This window comes from Schistosoma haematobium, chromosome 7, assembly GCF_000699445.3.
Source record: "Schistosoma haematobium chromosome 7, whole genome shotgun sequence".
Lineage (NCBI taxonomy): Eukaryota > Metazoa > Platyhelminthes > Trematoda > Strigeidida > Schistosomatidae > Schistosoma > Schistosoma haematobium.
In genome coordinates this window covers 13,520,337-13,544,043 of record NC_067202.1, presented here as the reverse complement: position 1 = coordinate 13,544,043, position 23,707 = coordinate 13,520,337, and the positions used below count along the sequence as shown (strand labels likewise).

At 32.5% G+C, this 23,707-nt stretch overlaps 1 protein-coding gene across 1 annotated transcript; it reads left to right on the top strand.

The window, feature by feature from the left end:
• Nucleotides 1–2,347: 2,347 nt before the first annotated feature.
• On the top strand, nt 2,348–22,815 carry MS3_00009645 (uncharacterized protein). The gene is made up of 9 exons (XM_051218041.1): nt 2,348–2,419; nt 10,783–10,848; nt 13,140–13,415; nt 14,330–14,581; nt 17,799–17,826; nt 18,819–18,860; nt 21,179–21,214; nt 22,050–22,074; nt 22,649–22,815. Exons 1-5 carry the CDS (start codon nt 2,413–2,415, stop codon nt 17,816–17,818), a joined length of 621 nt encoding a protein of 206 aa, XP_051064472.1. The 5' UTR covers nt 2,348–2,412; the 3' UTR covers nt 17,819–17,826; nt 18,819–18,860; nt 21,179–21,214; nt 22,050–22,074; nt 22,649–22,815.
• Nucleotides 22,816–23,707: the final 892 nt, after the last annotated feature.

Below are 23,707 nucleotides of genomic sequence, written 5' to 3'. Positions count from 1 at the left end.
TCTAGAGGTTAAGCGTTCACGCGCGAGATCCAAAGTCCTGGATTCAATTCCTGTGTGCGGAATTGTAGATGAGCATTTCTAAGGAGTCCCATGTAAGGGCGAAACAGGCGTCTAGTGCTTCAAGCTTACTTTATCTTTTAATTTAAAAAGTAATATGATAAATTTTCTATAATAATTTAAGTGAAACTTGATCTAACTGAAAGAAGTAACAGTAATACTTGATACTAGAAATGAGCAAAATCTACATGATGTAAATGCAAACATAAAAAAATGATGTATTTCATACTTCAAAGTACATCGATAGCTGAAGATGGAAACTTCATTTCTACATTGATTTTAAACACATTTTAAAATGAATTATTACATATTACCAGATACCATCAACAACAGCCTTCTGTGGGAGAATACAAATCAGCTTCCAGTTGAAGAGGAAACTGGGAAAAAAACGATAGAAGTGGATAGGACATACATTGAAAAAATCACCAAAGTACATCACGCGGCAATCACTAACTTAGAATCCTGAAGGGAAGCAGTAAAAAAGGACGCCAAAAAACACACTGCATCGGGAATCAGAAGCAGACATGAAAAGTAATAAAGGCGACTGGAAACAACTGGAAAGGATAACTTAGGACAGAGTTCGATAGAGAGTGCTGGTTGGTGACCTATGCTCCTCCATGAGGAGTAACAGGCGTAAGTAAAGTAAGTAATACATGTTCCAGATATTGAGAAAAATATCCAGAATCACTAAAAGGGAGGCACATATTGCATGTTATGTTGAACAAATTTCACAGAATAATAATACAAAGAATACGTTTTACTGAATAAGTATGTTGTTGTAATGAAATCAGTGTTATAATACATAAACTGTCATATTTAATGAACTTTATTGTTATACTGAGCAAATATTATACTGAATTTCAACAGAAATAACATCGAACAAAAATTAATTTAATTATTGTTCACCATATGTTGGGTCGGCTTCCGGAGAACTTCAACGGAGCCTCCAGAGGCCCAAAAAGGAGCCGAAGGGCCCTAGCCAATCAAAGTATGATGGAACGTTCGAGAATTCCAGCGTGGCGTGCTACCATCGGTCGGTAGCATAATATGACGTTAACGGATTGGCTGAAATATGCTGTTGATTTAACAGACGCCAACATCTATAAATACCCTTGGTTTTCTGTACTAAAAGGAACCTTGGGATAAAGTATTTTCTCTTAAACTTGTGTCTTCTCTCTGGTGTTCAAGTCGTTGTGTAGTTCTAGACTGTGGGTTACGGGAATAATTTAGGAAACTAATATAGCGTTCAACCTACACGACTTATCGCCATATTAGATCTGTGAGAGATCAACTATCGATTTTTATGAATAGCTGAAAGTATTTAGATTATATGTATAAGATTGTGGAAATTATTGAATGTTATTTAGGTTGCCAATCGATTTTCTAGTGGAATAACTATTAGTTACAGAGCTCAGTTTCGTTGGATGACGGTCTCACAATGTTATGGACTGACTGAAGTAAGACTTATACACCGCTAGTGGTTAAGAGTTCTAAAGAGATTTCACAGGCCCTGAAGTTCATGTTTTGGTTGTAAGGTGTAAGACGTCTGATACTAATATAGCTACTTTGCTTGGTGCTCTTGTACAAAAATCACTTTCCGATAAAGTATGAATCACTATATTACGATTAAACAATCATCCAGTACTTCCAAATGTCCAAAGACTATCAAACTTAAAATGATCCGTGATTTCAAAAATTGAGTGAAGGGAATTCATAAATTGTACACACATCTGATAATTAAAAACAAAAACAAAAACAAAGCAGTGAAATAGGACGAAACGCTTGTCCTGGATTCCACTACTAGCCACTATTCATCCTTACTTATAAAATGAAATAGTTAGATTTTGGTAAGTTTACTATGTCAACATATCGTGATTAAGAATTGTTAATTATATACAATATGATTATCTTTCATAAATAAAAAAATACATCCATACTGTTAATCAGAATATACATTTGTTATATTCGGTCGTCGCTGATCGCTGTGTCGGAAAATGCGCTGATCACTTATACTCAAAACAAGGGACCTCAACAATTCCCACGATACGAAAGTAAGAACACAAGACCGATATAAGTGATGATTTATTAGCCCCAAAACACGACGAAGAACGATGATCAAAATAGTATAAAAGACACTGGTTTATATATTAATTTTATACCCATTTTGATTAATAATTAGAATGACACCACATACTCAGTTATAACAAATCACAGACTGAGTATAGTTCATGTCAAGTGAATACAAGAATATCGTTTATTATACAGAGGAAAATATCATACGACAAAAGAAAATAAATACTACAGTGAATGATTATCACATTGAATTAGAAGGGAAGTCATGTTGAACCAAAACTCATGATAAGTAAGTTAATCGAAAATTGATTTTTCTTTCCATCATATCAACATTAAATCTATTCTAAGATGTAATTAAACAGTTTTAATAGTTTCGAATATATCTCAATCAAAAACATAATAATTTCCACAACCCCTATACTAGTAATCAACATGTGCTCACAAGTGACTAGCTTCGTGAGGGAATTCTCGGAGTTCTAGTGAGAAGCCGTGACCAGTGGAGCTAATCCATGTCGGGTAGAGACAGGTTTCTACCTCAGTACAATAGAAGATGGTTGCGCAATTTTGTGTGTTGGTTGATGTTAGACCCTATCACCATTGGATGCCGACTCAGTGGCTCAGTGGGTGAATCGTTCGCGCGCGAGACTGAATGCCCTGAGTTGGAATCCCAAGAGCGTATAAGGACATATTAGGACATAGTAAAGGAAGAAAGAATTAGTTTGTAGAAAGAAAGATATGAAGCGATTTTAATCTCATAGTTTAAGCGAAGACAAAGAGTGTATACACCGACGCTATTGTGACAGATTCTGAGCCATGTCACCCAGAGTCTCCAACCATCAGTTACGATAGTCTCAGCGGACCCCAACCAAGTAGTCTGCATCTACCAACATGGCTCAGACTAGAGGTTAGTGTCTTCAAGCACTGATGCCACGTTTTGGTTTGGCCGCCCCTAATTCTCTTCCAACCATCTCTAACACCCGTTAGCATTGCACGACGTGGTAATCGGTGTTCAGGCATACGTAACACGTGACCCAACCATCTCAGTCGATGAAGATTCATAACCTGATCGACTGATTTACAATCATTCCCTAATACTCTACGTCTAACCTCACTATTACTTACCCGGTAATCCCAGCAGACGCCAGCAATATTTCTAAGGCATTTGTGATCAAATACCAGTAGCTTACGAGTATCTTCAACTCTTGATGGCCACGTTTCGCAGCTGTAAAGTGAAATAGAACGAACTGTCGCGCAGTATACTCGTCCTTTTATTGATAGACGGATATCTCGCCCCAGTAAAAAGCAAACGAGCTTTTCGGATTCGTGCTGAGATTTCCTCAGACACCAACCCATTAGGGATGATCAGACTTCCAAGACAAGTGAAGCTGTCAACGCATCGGATTACTTCACTCCCTATTCTTACTCCAGGTGTTGACGCAAGTCATTCCTGAAGCGTAGAAAGAAAGAGATAAAGTAATTTTAATCTCACAGTTTAAGGGAAGACAAAGAGACCTGTAGGTGAGCTTGAACCCAAGTTAGCTCATTTATGAGCACATATTTACTAGGAAGGATGATTTCAGAACTTCTTCAGTATTCCTCCATCACTGGATTTCCATGTTCGGAGTCCCATCAACGATCATCAAACGCTGTGTTTTTTAATTCCAGTCAGTATTATACTTAAGAGTACATAAAATTACAGCGAAAGCCTTTTGAGCAGGGCGATGGAAAGATTCTCCATAAAATTAAAATACTCGCTAGTTTTATAGGCTGAAATAACGAAGTGCAGTAACCTCTTCCCTCTTATTCTTCTTGAAGCTTGATCAGCAAAGAAGAACGATGTCAGATGAGCAACAACCAAACTTTTTCCATGGTACAACCTTTGCTTTACCAGACTACCTAGTCAGTAAAGATAATAAAAATATAAAATGATCGATCAAGTTTTTGAAGCATCATTTGAATAAACCATTTGCGAACTATAAAAAAGTCATTTACTCATACATACTCAACGAGAAAAAGTTGGGAAATATCTGATTAGTTGTAAATTTATATACGCACATATTGAATCAGTTAAACAACCATTTGCAAAGGTCTCGGTCGTGTAATAAATCGTGTGGAGGAACATTTCATCGTCGACAAGAACGTTAAATAGATTGTTTCTGTAGGAGGGAATGGAGCCAGATGTTGTAAACAATCAGCGAAAAGAATGACAATACCAATATGAAGAAGTAAGTTTCATCCTGTTTCATATAAACTGGAAACCAGTAGTAACTCTACTTCAAACCCTACATAGACAACTCATTCCAATAGGGCAATAAATAAACCACAACGTTACGTGTAGTTTGCTAGCCAGTTTCTTATGTAAATATTTTTAAATATTTCTTGTTTGCATTTAAACTCATAGTCTTTTCCTATCGCCGAACACTCACTTAATTACTTATGCCTGTTATTCGTCGTCGAAAAGCATAGACCACCCACCAGCAATCTCCATCCAACCCTTTCTTGGGCAATCCTTTCAAGTTCTTTCCAGTTACTATTCATCTTTTTTTATATTTGCTTCCATTTTCCGACGTAGTGTGTTTTTCAGTCTTACTCTATTCCGCTTCCCCTCACGATTCCAAGTCGGGGCTTGCCTCGCCAAATATTTATTCTAATATAAATATTTGAATTCTGATAATATTTTCATATATAAATATGTTTACATATTTAGCTTATTTTTATTATTCTTTTGTGTTACATCACTGATTTCCGTGTGTTCACAACAGAGATGTTCCTGTACTGAACGTGATTACTATTGTTTTCTTTCTGTATGCTCAAGGTCACATACGTGTATGACAATTCTATGTATAAGTATACCACGCACATCACTACCTCACATGCTATATATATATAATTATTATTATTATTACTAGTCATCTAATTATGTAATGTAAATTAACATGTTCACCTTTATGGAGTATTCTGTATTCATGTACATAGTTTTCTATCATTGTACCCGTTGAACACTAAGAGGAGCTGTGAAGAAACTGAACTTTTGTGAATAGTAATGATTATTATTATTATTATTATTATTATTATTCATTTCTTCTATAGTTTCATTTAATTTGTACATTGTTATTGAATATAAAACATTGTAAACACATGCTACATACAGTACTCTGAGTGATCTCTTATACCACTATTCATTTATCTAGTTACTAGCATATCTACTTATACACATTTATAGTTGCCGTTTAGAATATTGATCGAGATTATTCTTCTGTTAAAATACTATGGATTTATTGTTTAAAGAGAATATCTATCAAATATTAATTATGATCGGATCAAAGTGAACGATCAAAGTTATAAGGTACTGATAAGTAACTAATTGTATCATGATTTTTAATCAGTTTAGACATAGTATATACATATATCTTTTTTACTATTGATTTTGGTACCACTACACAATTTTCAAGGTAAAGCGAAGCTGCTTTAATGTTAGGTGGGAACCTTTTAACTTGTTTTAGCAAATCTGATTAACATTAAGAATGACTTGACAAATATGACACTGGTCACTACTTAGTGATTAATTAATCGTAACATCTCAATCATACAGAAGATGGATTACGGTTCGAATAGCTCACTAGTAATGTCTTTGACTATGAAGCTGGGTGAATGTTTGAGGTTTCATTTCATACCTATTCAACCATTTTACAGAGTAAACTAGTTGATTAGCCACATTAAAACTTGACCGATGAAATTCGATAAACACTAAGGAAGACTTGACAAACATAACATTAGTCAGTCAAATATAAATAACCAGCTCCATATAAGCAAATTGGCTTATAATTACATATTTAAATACAACTTGTACATAACCTATTCAATGTTTAGACTATTTTGGATGAGACTATAATTTATGTATGACCTTCGAGTGACGTCAGTATGACGTTGAGTACTAACTTGGATTAAATGAGGGTTTTAAAACAATGTGAGGAATTAGAAGTATGTTTTACAGTTGATGGTTAGAATTAGGGACTAGATTTAGAGTTTTCATCCCGAACTAACATTAGTTAAAATGCCGAAATGCTGTTTATCCAGATGAATGAATGAGTTTTGCGCCAACATCCAAAACCTGTTCTTATATTTAGAGCTTAGATTCTTTTTATACCACTTACTGCTTGAGCACTGGAACGCTAAAGCTCTCCAAGTCATAAATGAGAAAACAGAAGAGGAGTGAGAAGGAATAGTATTCCAAGTAGTAGCAAATACGATACAAAAATCTCAGGTATTTACAGTTTTTAGTAAAAGCGAAATGACCATTATAGTCGTACGATCCTCATATAGTGGTTTTTAGCATTTGTCCAATGGGGACGATCCATATCGTGATTCTTGAATGTTCCTCCAAAATATGATTGGATGGAATATCTTCGGCATTTCTGAGCTTCTTAGAGCTTCCTAGAGTTCACCCGTAGAAAATCTTGACACCAATCATCATATATCTTATTGGTTCATCCATAAATTATAGTCTCACCCATTTTTGTTTTCTTTTTAATTTATGTTATATATATAAAGCGTTTAATTGGGAGCAGACATAAAAGGATTACTCAGGTCAGAATTGGATAGCGAATGCTAGTGAGCGGTCTATACTACTCTATGAGGGCCAACATGCGTAAATATGTAAAAAAACTGTTAGAGCAAGGTATGATTTTATGAATATATAGGCAAGCACTTACCTAGAATCCTCAAGGTCGAAAAAACACATCACCCGACACAGACATGAGAAGAATACTGTTGGACGGCCTATACTCTATTGGGAGTAACAGGCGCAAAAAAGTAAATTTAATTTAACACAGCTTTGAACTTAATGAATTCATAAATTCTATTCTTTCTGCAAATACTATATATCTATCTATGTATCTATGTATCTATCTATGTATCTATGTATCTATCTATGTATCTATGTATCTATCTATCTATCTATCTATCTATCTATCTATCTATCTATCTATCTATCTATCTATCTATCTATCTATCTATCTATCTATCTATCTATCTATCTATCTATCTATCTATCTATCTATCTATCTATCTATCTATCTATCTATCTATCTATCTATCTATCTATCTATCTATCTATCTATCTATCTATCTATCTATCTATCTATCTATCTATCTATCTATCTATCTATCTATCTATCTATCTATCTATCTATCTATCTATCTATCTATCTATCTATCTATCTATCTATCTATCTATCTATCTATCTATCTATCTATCTATCTATCTATCTATCTATCTATCTATCTATCTATCTATCTATCTATCTATCTATCTATCTATCTATCTATCTATCTATCTATCTATCTATCTATCTATCTATCTATCTATCTATCTATCTATCTATCTATCTATGATGAATAAAATTTTCTTAGGTAATCTTTTGTTTTCTATATTTTTCTGCTGAATACATAAAAATATTTATAAAAGTTTTTGTTTGTTTTTTCACCATTGAATAAAACTAATTAGATAGTAACTAATTGAAAATCACATGATAAATATCGGATGATCGTACCGTTTCTCATTTAATTGGTAACACTATATAAGCTGTAGATATATTTTGGATATTAGATATAACTTTAGTCAATCTGTGTCTAAACATGATGTTAAGACTATTCATTTGTTTATATGTGATTGTTTTATACAGTAAGTTGAAATATTACTGTTTTGTGTTTTATCTTTTTGGAGAATCAAAATTGCAAGAATAAGGGGGTTATACAAATGGTAATAATTTAATGGCTTGATTGATGATTTGATTTATGATAAATCACCATGGGAAAACCTAGAATTGTTTCATGAATTTAATCATAAAATTACTACAATTTCTACAAAATTCTCATTCTTGACAATCATCAGAATGTGCTCAGTAATGAGTAGCTTCAAGATATGTTTCCTGCAATTCTAGTGAGTAGACATGACTAATGGAGTTAAACCGTGTTTGTTGTCAGGCCGTAACTCACTGAACATAATGGTGGACGGTGATGTATTTTCGTGGGTTGATTTAAGTTAGACAATACCACTGTCAGATATCGGCTTAGTGTTCTAGAGGTTAGGTCAAAGGTATTAGGTTGAATCCTGCGTGCAGTATCGTAGATGCGCACTGCTGAGGAGTCCCATATTATGAAGAAACGGTCATCAAGTACTTCCAGGTTTTCCATGTTGGTCTAATCTTGATCGACTCATGAATTCAACCATTAAATTAAAATTGTATTAAATGTTTTTTTAAGGAATTTTTGTTTAAATCTAAAGTGATACTCTATCTTAGAATAGTTTGGCAATCAGTTAATGTTAAACAATAGTAAAGGGTTATATATTTATAAACTTGAATTAGACTATCTAACGAAACAATTTAGTTTGTTTCATTTCAATAACTTATTATAATACTCTAAATTAGTTATTATGACATAGATTTCATTATATTAAGAGAAAGCAAATTGATAGAAAGTATTCATTATTTGTATACAGGATTAGAATTAAGTAATATTAACATACTAGTACAATGACATAGTTACAAGTTCGAATAGATGAAGTTATTACTATCATGCTTTGATATGTATTAACATGAAATAACCTAATCTAGTAATCATTGTTGTTGTTATAATTAGTTGACTTAACCATTCAGTGCTTTATTGTAAACTTAAGAAATGTAACATAAACAGTAATCTATCATAATTGAATAACATAATCAATCATACCATAATTGAAATTCTGATATTCAAACATTTTCATTATAACATAGTTTAGTGTTATAATCTTGATCAGTGTCTAAAATTATCTTGACCTATTCTGATGTGATTTTAATGCATAAAAACATGTAATTTTTCCTCGGAATGAATGAATACATGAATATGGTGATACCTTTGAGTGACGTTATACTGACCATGAGTGTATCCTTTTAATAACCAAAACCAAATGAGGGTTATAAGTCGGTGTGAGAAATTTTTTGTATTATGATTTACAGTTGATGATTAAGGTTAGGAATGAGATTTAGAGTTCTTTTTTATCACGAACTGATATCAGCTATAATGACAAAATAGTATTTAACCAAATATATGAATGAATTTCGCGCCAAATTATGAGACCTGTTATCTTATACGTGATTGGTTCATCCATAAGTTAGAGTCTTGCCCATGGATATTTTTGAATAAATTCAGTCAATCAGTCAGTTACAACGTAGGACCCCATATAAATATACATCGGTTCAACTTGCTATATCACATTAGCACAATAAGATGAAAACCAAATTCATAGAAGTAGTCACTTTAATGGTGGTAATGTATAAAAGAAAGATTGTGTATAAGGATATAATACAGGAAGAATGGATTAGTTGATAGAAAGAAGTATATAAAACAATCTTATTCTCACAGTTTAAAGAAGACAATATAATGTTCAATAAACTATACTCTGAACAGTGATGATAGGTTCAGTTAACGATTCGTATATAGGAAAAAAAGCGCTCATTCTGGATTCAACTACCAACTATCATCGATCTCTGCTTATAATGCTTGTGAATTATGGCTATATCAAGGCAATCCTCACATGTTGCACATATTCCAATAAGATATGGATTAATTGAAGTTCTCAACATCAATGGGAATATTCTAACAGCCGATACAAAAATGAGTCAAATATGAACACTTTTTTTTCAAGTTTAATATAATCATTTTAAATTCTCTTTTAAAACAGTATTTGCTTGTCATATTCCATTTATTACATAATCAAATAACTAATTAACCTGGAAAATAATTGAGATCTTAAATCTATTGATGTTAGACCATCACTGAAAACCTGTCAGCACTGGACAGCTGGTTCGTCCTATTGTGGGATTTCTCAGCAGTGTGCATCCACGATCCCACTCGTGGGATTCAAACTAAGGGTCATCAATCTCGCGCGAATGCTTAATCTACTAGATCACTGAGCCGGCCGACATCCAACGGTGTTAATGTGTAACCTCAACTAATCCACGGAAATAATGTCAGTCATCATGAAATCGTATTCATCAATATTGAATAACCAGTGGTTCATATCAGTATAGGGGTTGTAGAGATTATTAAGTTTTTGATTGAGATCATAAACCGATTGATGTTAGATCACCGTTAAAAACCCGGAAGTACTGGATGGCCATTTATAGTTTATAGTTTGTTTGACTTCTTTAAGAAATACTACTAAAATTGAATCAGTTTAAACAAAATTCTAGTTTGGAATGCTTAAAATGCATACAGCTAGGGATTTTTCTTTCATAGCTTAGAGTTTTTTTAGCGAGTTACTTTTCTACAGGACGGGGTCACTAACCCCATGCCCAACCCTCCTCCTTTACTCAGGCTTGGGACCGGCAGTAACTCTAGAAGAGCTACAGGTGGAGTTTTCATAGCTTAGACAGATATGTAATTAACAGTGGAGTTTCATTTAGGACTAATCAGTTAAATGTATCTTCATCTTAATGTTGATCATAAAAAAAAATAGAATTCAAACTTAGTCCAAATGATGGCAATTCATATTCTTTCTAAATAGAGAATAATATCATAACCAATGTTGTTATGATTCAGATTATAATCATCAGTTAGTTCTATCCACAATTCTATCTAATTTAAGTTTTATTCTTTCAATATTTATAGTTATACTACAGATGATTATTGTTGAATCCAATGTCAATGTCAATTTAGCAGACAATGTCGATGAAAGTAAGTCAATTATTATTGTTTTTGTATGTATTTAGTTATACAACATAAGAGGATATTTTGTTTATCGATATCAATATCGTAGTTGACCTTGGTAAATACCAATAATAGTTGAATATTGAATAGAAAATCAATATTGAATATATATATTCCTTTTTTTTTTATCAGAAAAAGGTTTTGTGGAGAATCTGAAAGCAATGGACTGACGTTTCATCTTATTATAGCATTACTCAGCAATACACACCTACGCTCTTGCTCGTGGGATTTGAATTTATGATCTTTGGTCGCATGAGTGAACGTTTAACCTCTAGACTAACGAGCCGACATTCAACGGTGTTAATGTCTAACTTCAACTAATCCACGAAATTGCTCCACCATTCACCATTGTCTTCAGTGATTAAATATTTCACAACAGACCCGTTTGGATGCTGGATCAGTATTCTAGAAGTTGATTACTCGCGCGCGAGACCAAAGGTACTTGGTTCGGATCTCGCATGCGGAAGCGTGGATATGTAATGTTGAGTAGTCCCATACTAGGACGAAACGGCCGTCAATTCCTTCAAGGTTTCTCATAGTGGACTAGATTTAATCGACACACGAATTCAACTATTAAATTTTAGTTTCATTTTTAACAAAACAATGTATTCTATTAATTTTTCAAAAGTTGAATTATTGATTACTTAATATTGTTTCATTGGTCTAAATCATGTGTCAATTGAAGCTAGACTGTCATGGAAAACCTGGAAGCACTGGACGGCCGTTTCGTCCTGGTATGGTAGTCCTCAGAAGTGCGCATCCACGATCCCGCACCCCGCGTGATTCGAACCCAGGACCTACTGGTTTCGCGCGCGAACACTTCTGAGGAGTTCCATACCGGGACGAAACGGTCATGCCGTGCTTCCAGGTTTCACATGGTGGTCTAGCTTCAACTCACTCATGAATTAAACTAACGAACTTTCTAGAAATCTCCTCAAAACCCATTCTGATAATAATTAATATTAATTAGAGACAACTCAATGCATTCAAGTTAACTTATTGATTGGACATTTAAAATGATATAAATATATTCATTGTGCATTTTGATGTTGTTTTAATCAGTTATGAATCCATAGTTGATACATAAATAAATTTACATTAATATATAGTCTTGTAGTCATTTGTATATCAAGACGCTGTCAGTTTATTCGACAGTCATAACAAACACCTGTACCAACAATAATGTCAGGATTTTATCAAGTCACTTTCATGACAGTAATATGAGTAACACTGATAGGAATAATAAAAAAGTTTCATCAAAATTATGAATTCATCTAAATTGTAAAACTATTAAAAATCTGGAAACATTGGACGGTTTTATCGTCCTATTATGAAACTTATTATCAGTGTGCACCTACAATCCTACAAGAGAGAATCGAACCAAGGAGCTTCGAACTCGCACACCTTCGGACTAATTAGTCGGTATCCGACAATGTTAATAGTTATGATTTGATGTCCAGCTTTTTATCACATGACTTATCCACCAATCAGGATACGACTTATGCAGATCTTCACACTATGCCAAACCAATAACGTTCAACCAGTATAAGTAGTCTAGCGTCCTTATTGGTCCTATGTCTTTCTAGCCCATCCACTTGAGTCCAGAACACAATACCAGCTTCTGTAATATGAATCAAATCAAATCATTTATTTCAGACATACTTGGTTTATCTATCAACCAAACAGACCACATCTTACCATAAAATAGAAAATAACATGTGTACACAATAAAGCCAATAAGTGACTGTGAACGCGGGAGATAGTAATTAATAGAATGAACATAGCTTAAGAACCGTAAATCATATAATAATATATTATACGTCAAAATAAAGCTTATAATAAGGGGAATATGAATATACATAGTCTAAGTATTGAATAATTATACAATAAGAATATTTATAGAATATTAGTCGATTAATGGTCCTCAGAAGTTACCCGTAATTTAATCTTCACTCGGATATAACAACAATGTCTAACGTTTCATCCATTGCTTTAGGTAGATAAGACTCCATTAGTCACAGGTACTCATTGCAACTTCAAGAAAAATCTATCTTTAAGCTAGATAATAGTAATTACATGGTTATTATTATCAGAATAGAGATTTATGGAGATGAAACAATCGTCCAGAGCTTTCAAGTTTTCAATGATCATACAGATTAGAAGAGTTATTTATGCATTCATGTATATAAGACTTTACAATCATGTTTATATTGTTGTTTATGTAATTTTCTTCCATATTTATATATATATATATATAGATAGTTTAAAAGAACCAACATTTTGGTTATTACAAGAAGCTGAAAACTATTTCTATTTTGAATGGACTCCATTTTTTGAATTAAAAAGTGATGCATTAAAACTGAATTCAAAAAAATATGATATAACAAGACAATTAAAAATTGATGAAACTGCATCAAAATTACAAACTATTGGTACAGCATGTATAAATGAAGAGTATACTATTACAGATCATCGTTTACACATTTATTTGATTGATAGTGTCAATTCAAAAAGGAAATTAAATTATAAACGTAGTGAGTTCTAATTTCGTTAGTATAAATGATGAAGATGATTAGTAGTATATTACTGAATAACAGTTGAAATCCAATTTTTTTTTGTAAAAATATGTTCAAAGTAAGAGAAGTAAACGGTGAACTGTAAAGAAAAGTTTTGATTGATGATTTAGATTTATAGATTACTTACTTACTTAACGGTGTCATTCCTCGGGGAAGAACATAAACTGCACAACAACATTCTGCATTCAACTCTATCCTGGACATTCCTTTTTATTTCTTTACAGTTTTTGTTCATTATTTTGATGTTAGTTTTCATTTACTGGAGTAATATGTTTTTCAACTTTCCTCTTTGTTGGTTCCGTTCATGATTCCAAGTTAGCACGTGACTCATGAAGAAGTTTGGTGATTTCCCTTATGAATGCTCTACCCACTTTCAACGTCTTTCCCTACACATGTGACTTCTGATTGCACAATCACGCACGTACGAAACTACTGTAATTGCGTTACTTATTAGTAAGTGACGCGAACCAGAGGACATGTGGAAATGCTAACCTTACGAAAACTTCGGTACAATGAAACATTTGACGAGGCATACAAGAATCCCAAATCTTATGTTTGCACACTATCCTCCTCATACACATATATCAATTATCGATATTATGATTTCTGTTGAGTTCAGATATCTCGAAATATCATTTTGAAATAAACAATGCATAAAATAGGCCATTAATATATCATGAAAAGCCGTGCTTATTTGTATGGAGATAATCTTTAGTTGTGAGATCTTTGGTGCACATTCTTACTAAGTATATTAGGATGAAACAGTTGTTTAGTGTTTCTCCATTTTCAGTGTTTATTTAAGAAAGATCGTTCTATGCTGTTAACTATTTATATTTGTAAGAATATAGTGTAAACAGCACTTTAATGTTCAGTTTTTAGAGTGCAAAGTACAACAATCGGGATGACAAATAAAAAGCCCGCATACATAACATGGAAAATAAACGAAAAAGTTTGCAATCCATACGATGCAATAGTGATTTTTAAAAAAGATTCAACAGGATTTCATCGAATGCATATTGTCTCTGTTGATGAAACAGCATTTTATTTTGATGAAATATTACAAGACCAAGAAGAGATTATTATTACAAGTTATCATGACAATATGTTCGGTTTATCTGAATTAGGTAAGTCTATAAAGTGACTTTAATAACCAAAAATGTATCGACATCTAATTCTCATTAGCTGTCTAACTGAAGTTAATTCGTACGAATTAACTTCAGTCAAAAATTTTGAAGAAGAAGCTAACCCCCCACGCACCGATTATCCTTATTAATGAAGACTTTTGCAGGTTAATCACTAATAATCACATAATGATATTGTAGTTTATATCATTATGTGATTATTAGTGATTAACCTGCAAAAGTCTTCATTAATAAGGATAATCGGTGCGTGGGGGGCTAGCTTCTTCTTCAAAATTTTTAACTGATGAGGCCAATATCATTGGTTCAGGCAAGAAATGCCAGTTATTGGCCACTCGATTGGTTTGCTTTTATTTCCCCTTTATTGGTTGTTTGAGTCGAAACGGAACCTAGCTTTAAGTTTAGTAGATGACGGCTTTTGAAGCTTCCACGGAAATTATTAATTCTGAAGGGAGCAAGAAGATCAGAAATATGAACATCTAGATAGTAATTAGAGATCAGGAATGACAATGAAGTGTGACCACACGCTCTGCGATAAGAAAAAATGGAAAGCTCAAGCAACCAATACGGGGGAAACAAAAGCGAAGAAGAAGTAAATAAAGCGGATGAAAGCGTAAATAAATTGAAAATGTGAATTTTTCGCCTTCATGTCGATCATTTAGAGTTTTAAGAGCTATTTGTAAGGGAGTCGAGAAGGACCATTCACTAATTATTATTGCTAGCTTCATTCAGTATTATATTTTTAGTAAAAAACGGAATTTTTAGCCTAAAGTATTTCAACAATTTTCTTTTTCGTATTTCTTGATCTATTATGTCAACACATAATAAGTGATTGCCAGCTGGAAGTTAGCGGTCCAGTCTATCGATATCTTAGAAATGTACATTTTTTCGCTACGTATTATCAGCAACCACAATATCGCTGAACAGGCCTTTTGTAACCTGTACAACGAAAGGTTGTACACTTTTCAGAAACGTACCTGAATAGGTCATGTGATTAAACATCATTGTGACGTATTAAAACAAATATTATTAGATGACTTGCTGAAATATCTAGATGTAAAAAACAGACAGGTTAGACGCCCCTACTAGCTAAAATCGTTCATGTGAGCTAGTATTCTTGATAAGAAATTCACCAGCTGCTTGAATATAGTACTTTAGGTGTGATCTTACATATGCGGTATGTAAAATTCGAAGCATGTCCTTGTCAAGGCATTTGAATCCTTGGAGAAGTGACCATTACTCACGAAAACGTTTGGCAGCCCCTGATTTGCAATTTCTTGTTAAATTAAAGTCATGTCATACTATTACCCATAAGCCTTTGTGTTCCTGAACTCATGGAAGAGATGTAGCGTTGATAGCATACTGGTAACTATTACAGTGTCCAATGTAGATGAGCACACTTAGTTTCATAACGAATATAAGACAGACACAAGATTAAACCAACAAATTTTGCAGTATTTCTTATTCAATCAAAAAACAGCTTTGTTGAAAGATCCATTAATGCGAAAAAGAACAATAAAGTATCATTTATAACGAACGGGTTTTACATTACAGTTTACTTTTCATGTAAGCTGATAATAACATAAGTGAAAAGATTCTTCCGTAAGGATATAAAGCACAAGAATTCCAGAGTTGTAGAAATGATCTAAGTAGATTTTTAAAAGTATTCTGATTGAAATTGGTTACACATAAATAATAAAGTTCAGGGTTGAATAATGAAGATTCATTTCTCATTATGAACTGATATTAGTTACAATATAAAATGCTGTATAGCGCCAACGCTAAAAGGATGCTATGCATAAAATCACGAGTTGCCACATATATAGTTCATTCATCAAAAATATATTCCTGGTAGGTTCAGTCTTCTTTATGGATAGTATGGTTTACGAATAGTTTCAATTTACCTATTATGTTTATTCTGTCAGAAGAAAGATGAACAGCTAACGTGCTGTAAAACATGATTTTCATCTTATGATTGTAGCAACCAATTTTTTTCGTGAACTATTAAATAATATTTCTTCTTAACGCTATACATAAAATAGTTGTATTGACAGCGATGTATGATGTTTTGTTAAAGATGTATTAGAGATTGTGTACAGTGTATTTGAAAAGAGTACATCTAGTTATTAGGACCATATTGAACATATTTTATTGATTAGAGAAGACGTACAACACGATTGTGAGTTACTAAATGTATCCTAGTGATGAAAGTACAGTATTCGAAACCACTTCATCTTTATCATTATAATAACGAAATAGAAGGCATGTGAAATTTAATTGATGAAATTGTTTTTTGATATAACTCAACAAAGATCTGTGAAAATTGTTATATCTTGTGACCGCCGATTAGATGACAGTGAATTATCGATCGAACCAAGGACGCGTAAAACACGTGCGAGCAGCCTAGAGTCCTGACTAGTCCTGCTTCCCGCCCAGCCCAGCCAGTTAAGTCCGGAACACCAGTTTCAGCCTCTGCAATATGAATCATTATATTTCAAATATACTGAGTTTATATCCCAACTAAACAGATCACAACGTACCAATAAAATATGAAGCAACATTTGTACAAGAATTAGCCAGATATGGCTGTGAATGAGGGAGGTAGTAATTAATATACTGAGCCAAAATAAAGCTTATAATAAGAAGAATATGAATATGAACAGTTTACTTAATTAACCATCATACGATAAAAATATACATATAGTATTGGTCCGCAAATGGATCCCAAAAGTTACCATTCATTATGTTTATTGGGTCCTAACAAAAATAACACAGATTGATAACAAATTGAACATGCTTTGAAAATGTAAACAAACATTTCATTGTTATACTGAATTTTCATTTCATTTTATTCATTGCATATTAAAAACAATACTGAACATTGGATAGTTGTAAGTTATTTCTCATTACTGTTATAGAATAACAATGTTTATAAATTATAATACAATGAATAAATGATAGTGTTCAAAACATTTTCATGATTGACATTTTTTTCTAAAATTTGAATGTGTCAAAGGTTACTTACGTCTATTGAGGACATTTGTCCCTGATGATGTCTGCGTTATGAGATATTTTTATTATTTGATTTTTACTTTGAAGTATTTATGCATCAAGATTTTGATGTCTACAATAAACTAGTTGTGATTATGTCATCCAATCTAAATGTGTGTATGTACTTTTCTTTTTCTTCATATTTACACAGAAATACGGAAAGAAATCTGATAAACCAGGTAGAATGATTAGTATAATTTATTTGGTTATTTGAAAATAATTCCATTTTACGGTGAATATGTTATCCAACTCAGGCAATGGATGAAGGGTTGAGCAAGATAATAGATCCATTAGAATTAGACAATAATACTGTTGTATACCGAATCAGTAGTTTAGAGAATAAGTATTCTTGAGCAAGTCCAAAGCACCAGGTTCGATTTCTGCTTACGGCATCTTAAATGCGCACTACTGAAGAGTCTCATAGTAGGATGAAACAACCGCTCAATGTTTCCAGATATTCAATGATGATCTAGCTAGATCGAGTTGTGAATTCAACTGTGAAAAAAATACTACAATCTCCACAAATCTCCATACTTAAGATGTTTCATAATTTACTCGTCTGATGGATGCCTGAATTGTAGATCACTCCGAACACCCGTTTCTTTTTTACTTGAGGAAAGATATGACGGTATATTACGTGACGATCGTGAACTGATCATACAATAAAAAACTTCATATTCCAGTTAACTAATTAGTTTGAGGATTTCATTTGAAGGATACAATAACTAAGATGTTGCAATGAAATGCAATGACATGTTTAATAAATAAATATCAGCGCTGGTTATTAACAACCGGAATCACAAAACTTTACTGACCAATTAGTATGTTAAAGGTTGTTTATTTTCTTAAGTATTATGTTTACATTTGAATTATTATGTGCTATGTTCAAGCATAAGTTAATATTTGAATGGAAGTACATTTAACCGATATGTAGAAAACACTGATTCTACATTTAACTGTTAAACACCAACCAAAGAATATTCAATCTAATCTGTTCTGTTATAAGTCATGCCTAATTCTCATCTCAACTAAGTTGAATCCGAAAGTAATCAGTAATATTGAATAGAAATCTAAGTCATTATAAGTTATGCAACAGACCAATACTCTGTGACCAATCAGTTGTAAGTAGTTTAAAATGTCATTTTATCCATTAAAATTCTTGATTCCACAGATCGATCAATAAATATGAACATTACGAAGAAACGTGTTATAGGTAAATTGAATTATCATAACCTTCTCAATATTACATTCACAAATATGATTTTCATTTTGTAACTAACTAAATTGTGATAGTGAACTAATTTTAACACAAAATATCATGATAATTTGACAACGATCAGATAGGTGGTTATTTACAAGAAACTGATAAATATGGTATAATGTTTCAAATTATTTGAATTGCAGTATGAACTAAGAATCCCAGAAATAACGCAATCGAATCAAGAAGTATTAGATGAGCATAAAAGAATGTATAGTATTTAGGATTTGAAATCAAGCATTCAACAAGTGCATAAAAAAGCATTAGTTAATTCAAACACCACATCCGCCACAGCTTAAATTGGAATAGAATTGTCTGTAATAGGTTGTACGACTTCTTCTTAAGTTTATCCTGTGTCTGTAGTATCTAGAATGTGCTCATTAGTATTGGAATTAACAAACGAAATCGGAACAGACTCACCTGAGTCCTGAAATTGTATACAATTAGCATGTCTATTTTGTAATGAAATCATCAATATCTAGAATTTGAACCATAGATTATTCAACACTATCCTCCACCACGAAATAATGTTGGATCCTTATATCACCAAGGTGTGAATACTGTAGTTTCATTTAAAACATATTTCCCACATTGGTTAGAGTAAACATAAGAAGTAACTTGTGATAAGGATAAACAGCAGTTGATATGAAATCATCTGAATTGTAATTAAAATCAAGGTCATTTAGTACTTGTGTTTCGCACTGAACAAGTTTCCCACGAGAAACAAATGCAGTATGAGGACAAATAATATTTGATAGAATATCCAGATTTGATTCTTCTGAAATAGTTTCCTCAAATTTATTAGGATTATCATTGCAGAGTAAACAACCATTAGAAAAATCAGCATCTATCAAAACTACATCAGGTTTTTGATTATGGCAAGGAATTTCTCCAGAAATAAGTGGATCATTAGGAAAAACAATATCTGGTACAATGACATGAGAAATCTGATAAATCGATTGGTTAGAAACTGTTGTCTCACAAGAATTCTAAAGTTCATTTAACTCTGAACTGCTATATGACTCTACACTGTCTTTTGAAATCGTTGATAAAGATAAATCATCATTATAAATACTCGACTTAATAGACTAAGGATTACAAGACTTGATATTAGTTGGAGTAAGATGAACATATGTCCAATATCACCACATTTAAAGCACTTAGAATTACAAAATTTACATGAATTAAATGAGCGGAACTTGCCACAGGACAAACATTGACCAAACTTGTGCCCATCCTCGTGAACTGCATCCAAACTCAATGAATTATCTGCATAACCTTGAGTATGCACTGGGTTGGGATGACATAGTAATGTGGTGGAATTTTTTATATCCTCATGAATCTTTTTACAAGATCTTCCTCCTTTGCCGCATTCGAAATTTGTATACTGAACATAGTCTAAAAGTGGTTCCTTGAGAGCTGTATAAGAAAGCGAAATGGGCTTTTCCGGCATAGCCAGAGTTTTATTAAGCTATATGCATCTTTTTCGATGAATTTGAGGAAATGTGCTACAATACTAGCATCCTCATCATCTTCCTTGGTCATAGCCCAGAATTCGAACCTTTCAAAGTAATCTTCAAAAGCTTCAGAAGTTGAATGATTATCTTACTTTTCCATCACAGGCTCCATCGCGACGCCAATATAATGTTTCGAATTATTTGAATTATAGCATGAACTAAGAATCCCAGAAATAACGCAACTGAATCAAGAAGTATTAGATGAGCACAAAAGAATGTATTGTATTTAGGATTTGAAAACAAGCATTCAACAAGTACATAAAAAATCATTAGTTAATTCAAACATCACAGATGGTTAAACTGAAGAAATATATAGTCATTTCTATAGACTAGAGAAAAGTTGACAGTAACTGACTGGTAAACACTCGATTATTTTTGATAGTGCTGTAGTCAGATTTGAGTCTGTGTGAATAATTGTACCATGCAACTCAATTCACAATGAAATTTCTTTCATATACATTGTAAGTCAACAATTCAGTAAATGGGAATAAATTTCAACTTTACATCAGTGATTAATATGTAATTAGTCGACTGTTAGTAATCAAGAATAAGTGACTTGATATTGTCGAGTTCAATGACATTTGATAATAATCAATTACATAAGAAGTAATGACTAAGTATCATTATCATACTACTGAATTATGTTCTGATTAACTGAAAACTTTTGAGGATGTATTTTAACCGTGCAGTCATAAATTAAGTATTGATTCAGAAAAATAAGTTATACTCTTCCTATTTTTCTACCCATCTACTCAGAAGAAAACAGTAATACTGGTCATTTGAATACAGCAGGTTAGCTATTTACTATTTGAGTTAAAATACATATGAATCATAATTTAATTTGTAATGATTTGTATTATTCGGTTGTTGATTATCTGACTGGGCGTTGAATAATCTTAGTTTAGATATATTCAACTTGTATGGATTAACTCAAACGAACTATTATGTTACAAGTTTATATGAAGGAGATAACATGTGGTTGGCAGTGGAATCTAAAGCGTTTGTTTCATTGTACTTGAGACTGGTTGATTGACTGTTCCTGCATCACAGCATTACCGTGGACCCAAAGATTGGAATCAAGTACTTTTCACTTCAAGAATCAACTCTATATTTCTTTGTCTATCGAAAAGTCATCTTTGCTCAGTTGTGTGACGTCTATGAGGTAAACGATTCACAGATGCAGATTTATCTAGTCAGCGAGTCCTAAATCAAATTAAGTGTGCGTCATGAACTCAAAGGATATCTAATTTTGATCGTATTTATTTAAATCACATCATCCATCCTACAAGTCGATGCAAACTATAATGAAACGGTCATTTGTAGCTGATATTATAATATATACAACCATATGTCATTTTTGACTAACCTGTTGTACTGGTATTATACAGTCAATTAAGTTGTAATGCGACTATAAATCCAGATTGCTTGATATCGCGTTCATAATGTGCATGATGTAACGTGATTGATGGCATTCAACAGGAAACCTTGAATCTCAGTTTTACTGGAGCTGAAACTATAATATGGTAAAACAAACCGCTTTAAATTACCAAACACAGTAAATCATTAACAGAATTCTCGATATTCCATTTTTAATATATCATCTTATTACTTCTTTTCTTTATTTCAGGAGCTCACTTCACCTGGAAAATAATGTAAGTTTAGGAATATTTAAATTAGGAAAAAGAATCTCATACTATTAACTTGTTCGTCTACAAATAATTCTTAGGAGGCCTACAAAAGCGTTTGATGTTTCAACAGATCTGTAGGAGAAATATCATGGTTTCAATAATAAAATTCCTACTTCACATCATCTTCATAGTAAAAAGTTAGATATCAGTTATATTGTAGTAAACAAAAACACGGGTGGGGACAATCGAATGTATTACAAAGTTACTTGATAAAATAAAAAAAACCATATACTAAATCGTTAATTTGCAAACTATTTATTCATCATATCAAACTGGACTGTTCCTGTCACAAACATTAATCGATTGTTTCACATTTCATTATTCATGCGTTTTCATATAAATACCATTGTGTTCCAGCTCTTCCTTTCCTGATCTTTACCCATCTTCTGCTGCCAGATATTACATTCCTGACTCACGTCATATACTACTTATATCAATATACGTATCGCATACCACAGTATCATTACTATTATCGCTAATAATTTGCTGAAATTACTTTTAACATTTATGGCTTTCTATTTTCCTTTCTTTATTTTAGAGGAATTGGGATGATCTATCTTGTGATATTTATTTGCATTTGTATATGTATATACTTTACAATCAAACATTAAATGAAATTGGTGTTTCCCACTTATGCATGGCAAAATGTCTTTTTGTACACAAATGAATAAAACCATTGTATATAATTATATTAATCTTGGATTTTGTTTTGTTTTTGTTTTCTTGCTGAATAATCTAATATCTATGTGTAATGAGATTATAATTTATGGACGCCTTTTGAGTGACGCTAAAATGATTTTGAGAGTGTTCCCCTAATAACTAAGACCAAATGAGAGTCATAAACCAGCATGAAGAATTAGAATTATGATTCACAGTTGACGGTTATGATTAGGAATTAGATTTAAGGATTTCATCACGAACTGATCATCAGCTATAGGGTCAAAAGTCTATTTAGCCAAATGGATGAATGAATTTCGTGCCAAAATTCAAGATCTTTTATCTTACATGTGATTGATACGTCCATAAATTATGGTCTCGCCCTATGTGTCAGTTATTGATCCATTTGAATCAACAGATTACGTTGAAATCATTTGCCTTTCGTTTTTATTCATAAATATCATCATTGAATGGTTTCTTCACTTTTTCACCGATTTCCTAATTGTTGTCTTTTTATACATAACAAGTTTCAGGGATTGATCCTTACTGTTATTATTGCTTTGTAGATGTTATTGAATTTCTCATAGTTTTCATTACGGAGGTTTGTTACTTAAGCAATCACTGTAAACCATAAAGCACGGAGGAGCTGTTTTATCTTATTATAGAACATCACAACAGTATTCCTAATGGACACATTTATACAATTGTAGGAACTTGTTTTAATGCCTACACATATAAATTCGAAATGTAGACTGTCTACTCAGAATGAATACACACATTTCACCTGACACACATGTAGGTTTAAAAAGCCTAATTAGTTTGATGCGCACAAGCCTATTTCAGTAACAAAATTGTAAAAGATCTCTCAATATAGATTAATGATGATAAATTGAGAAAATTTGATTCTGTAACTGGAAGAGGAATAGAAAAATAGCTTTAC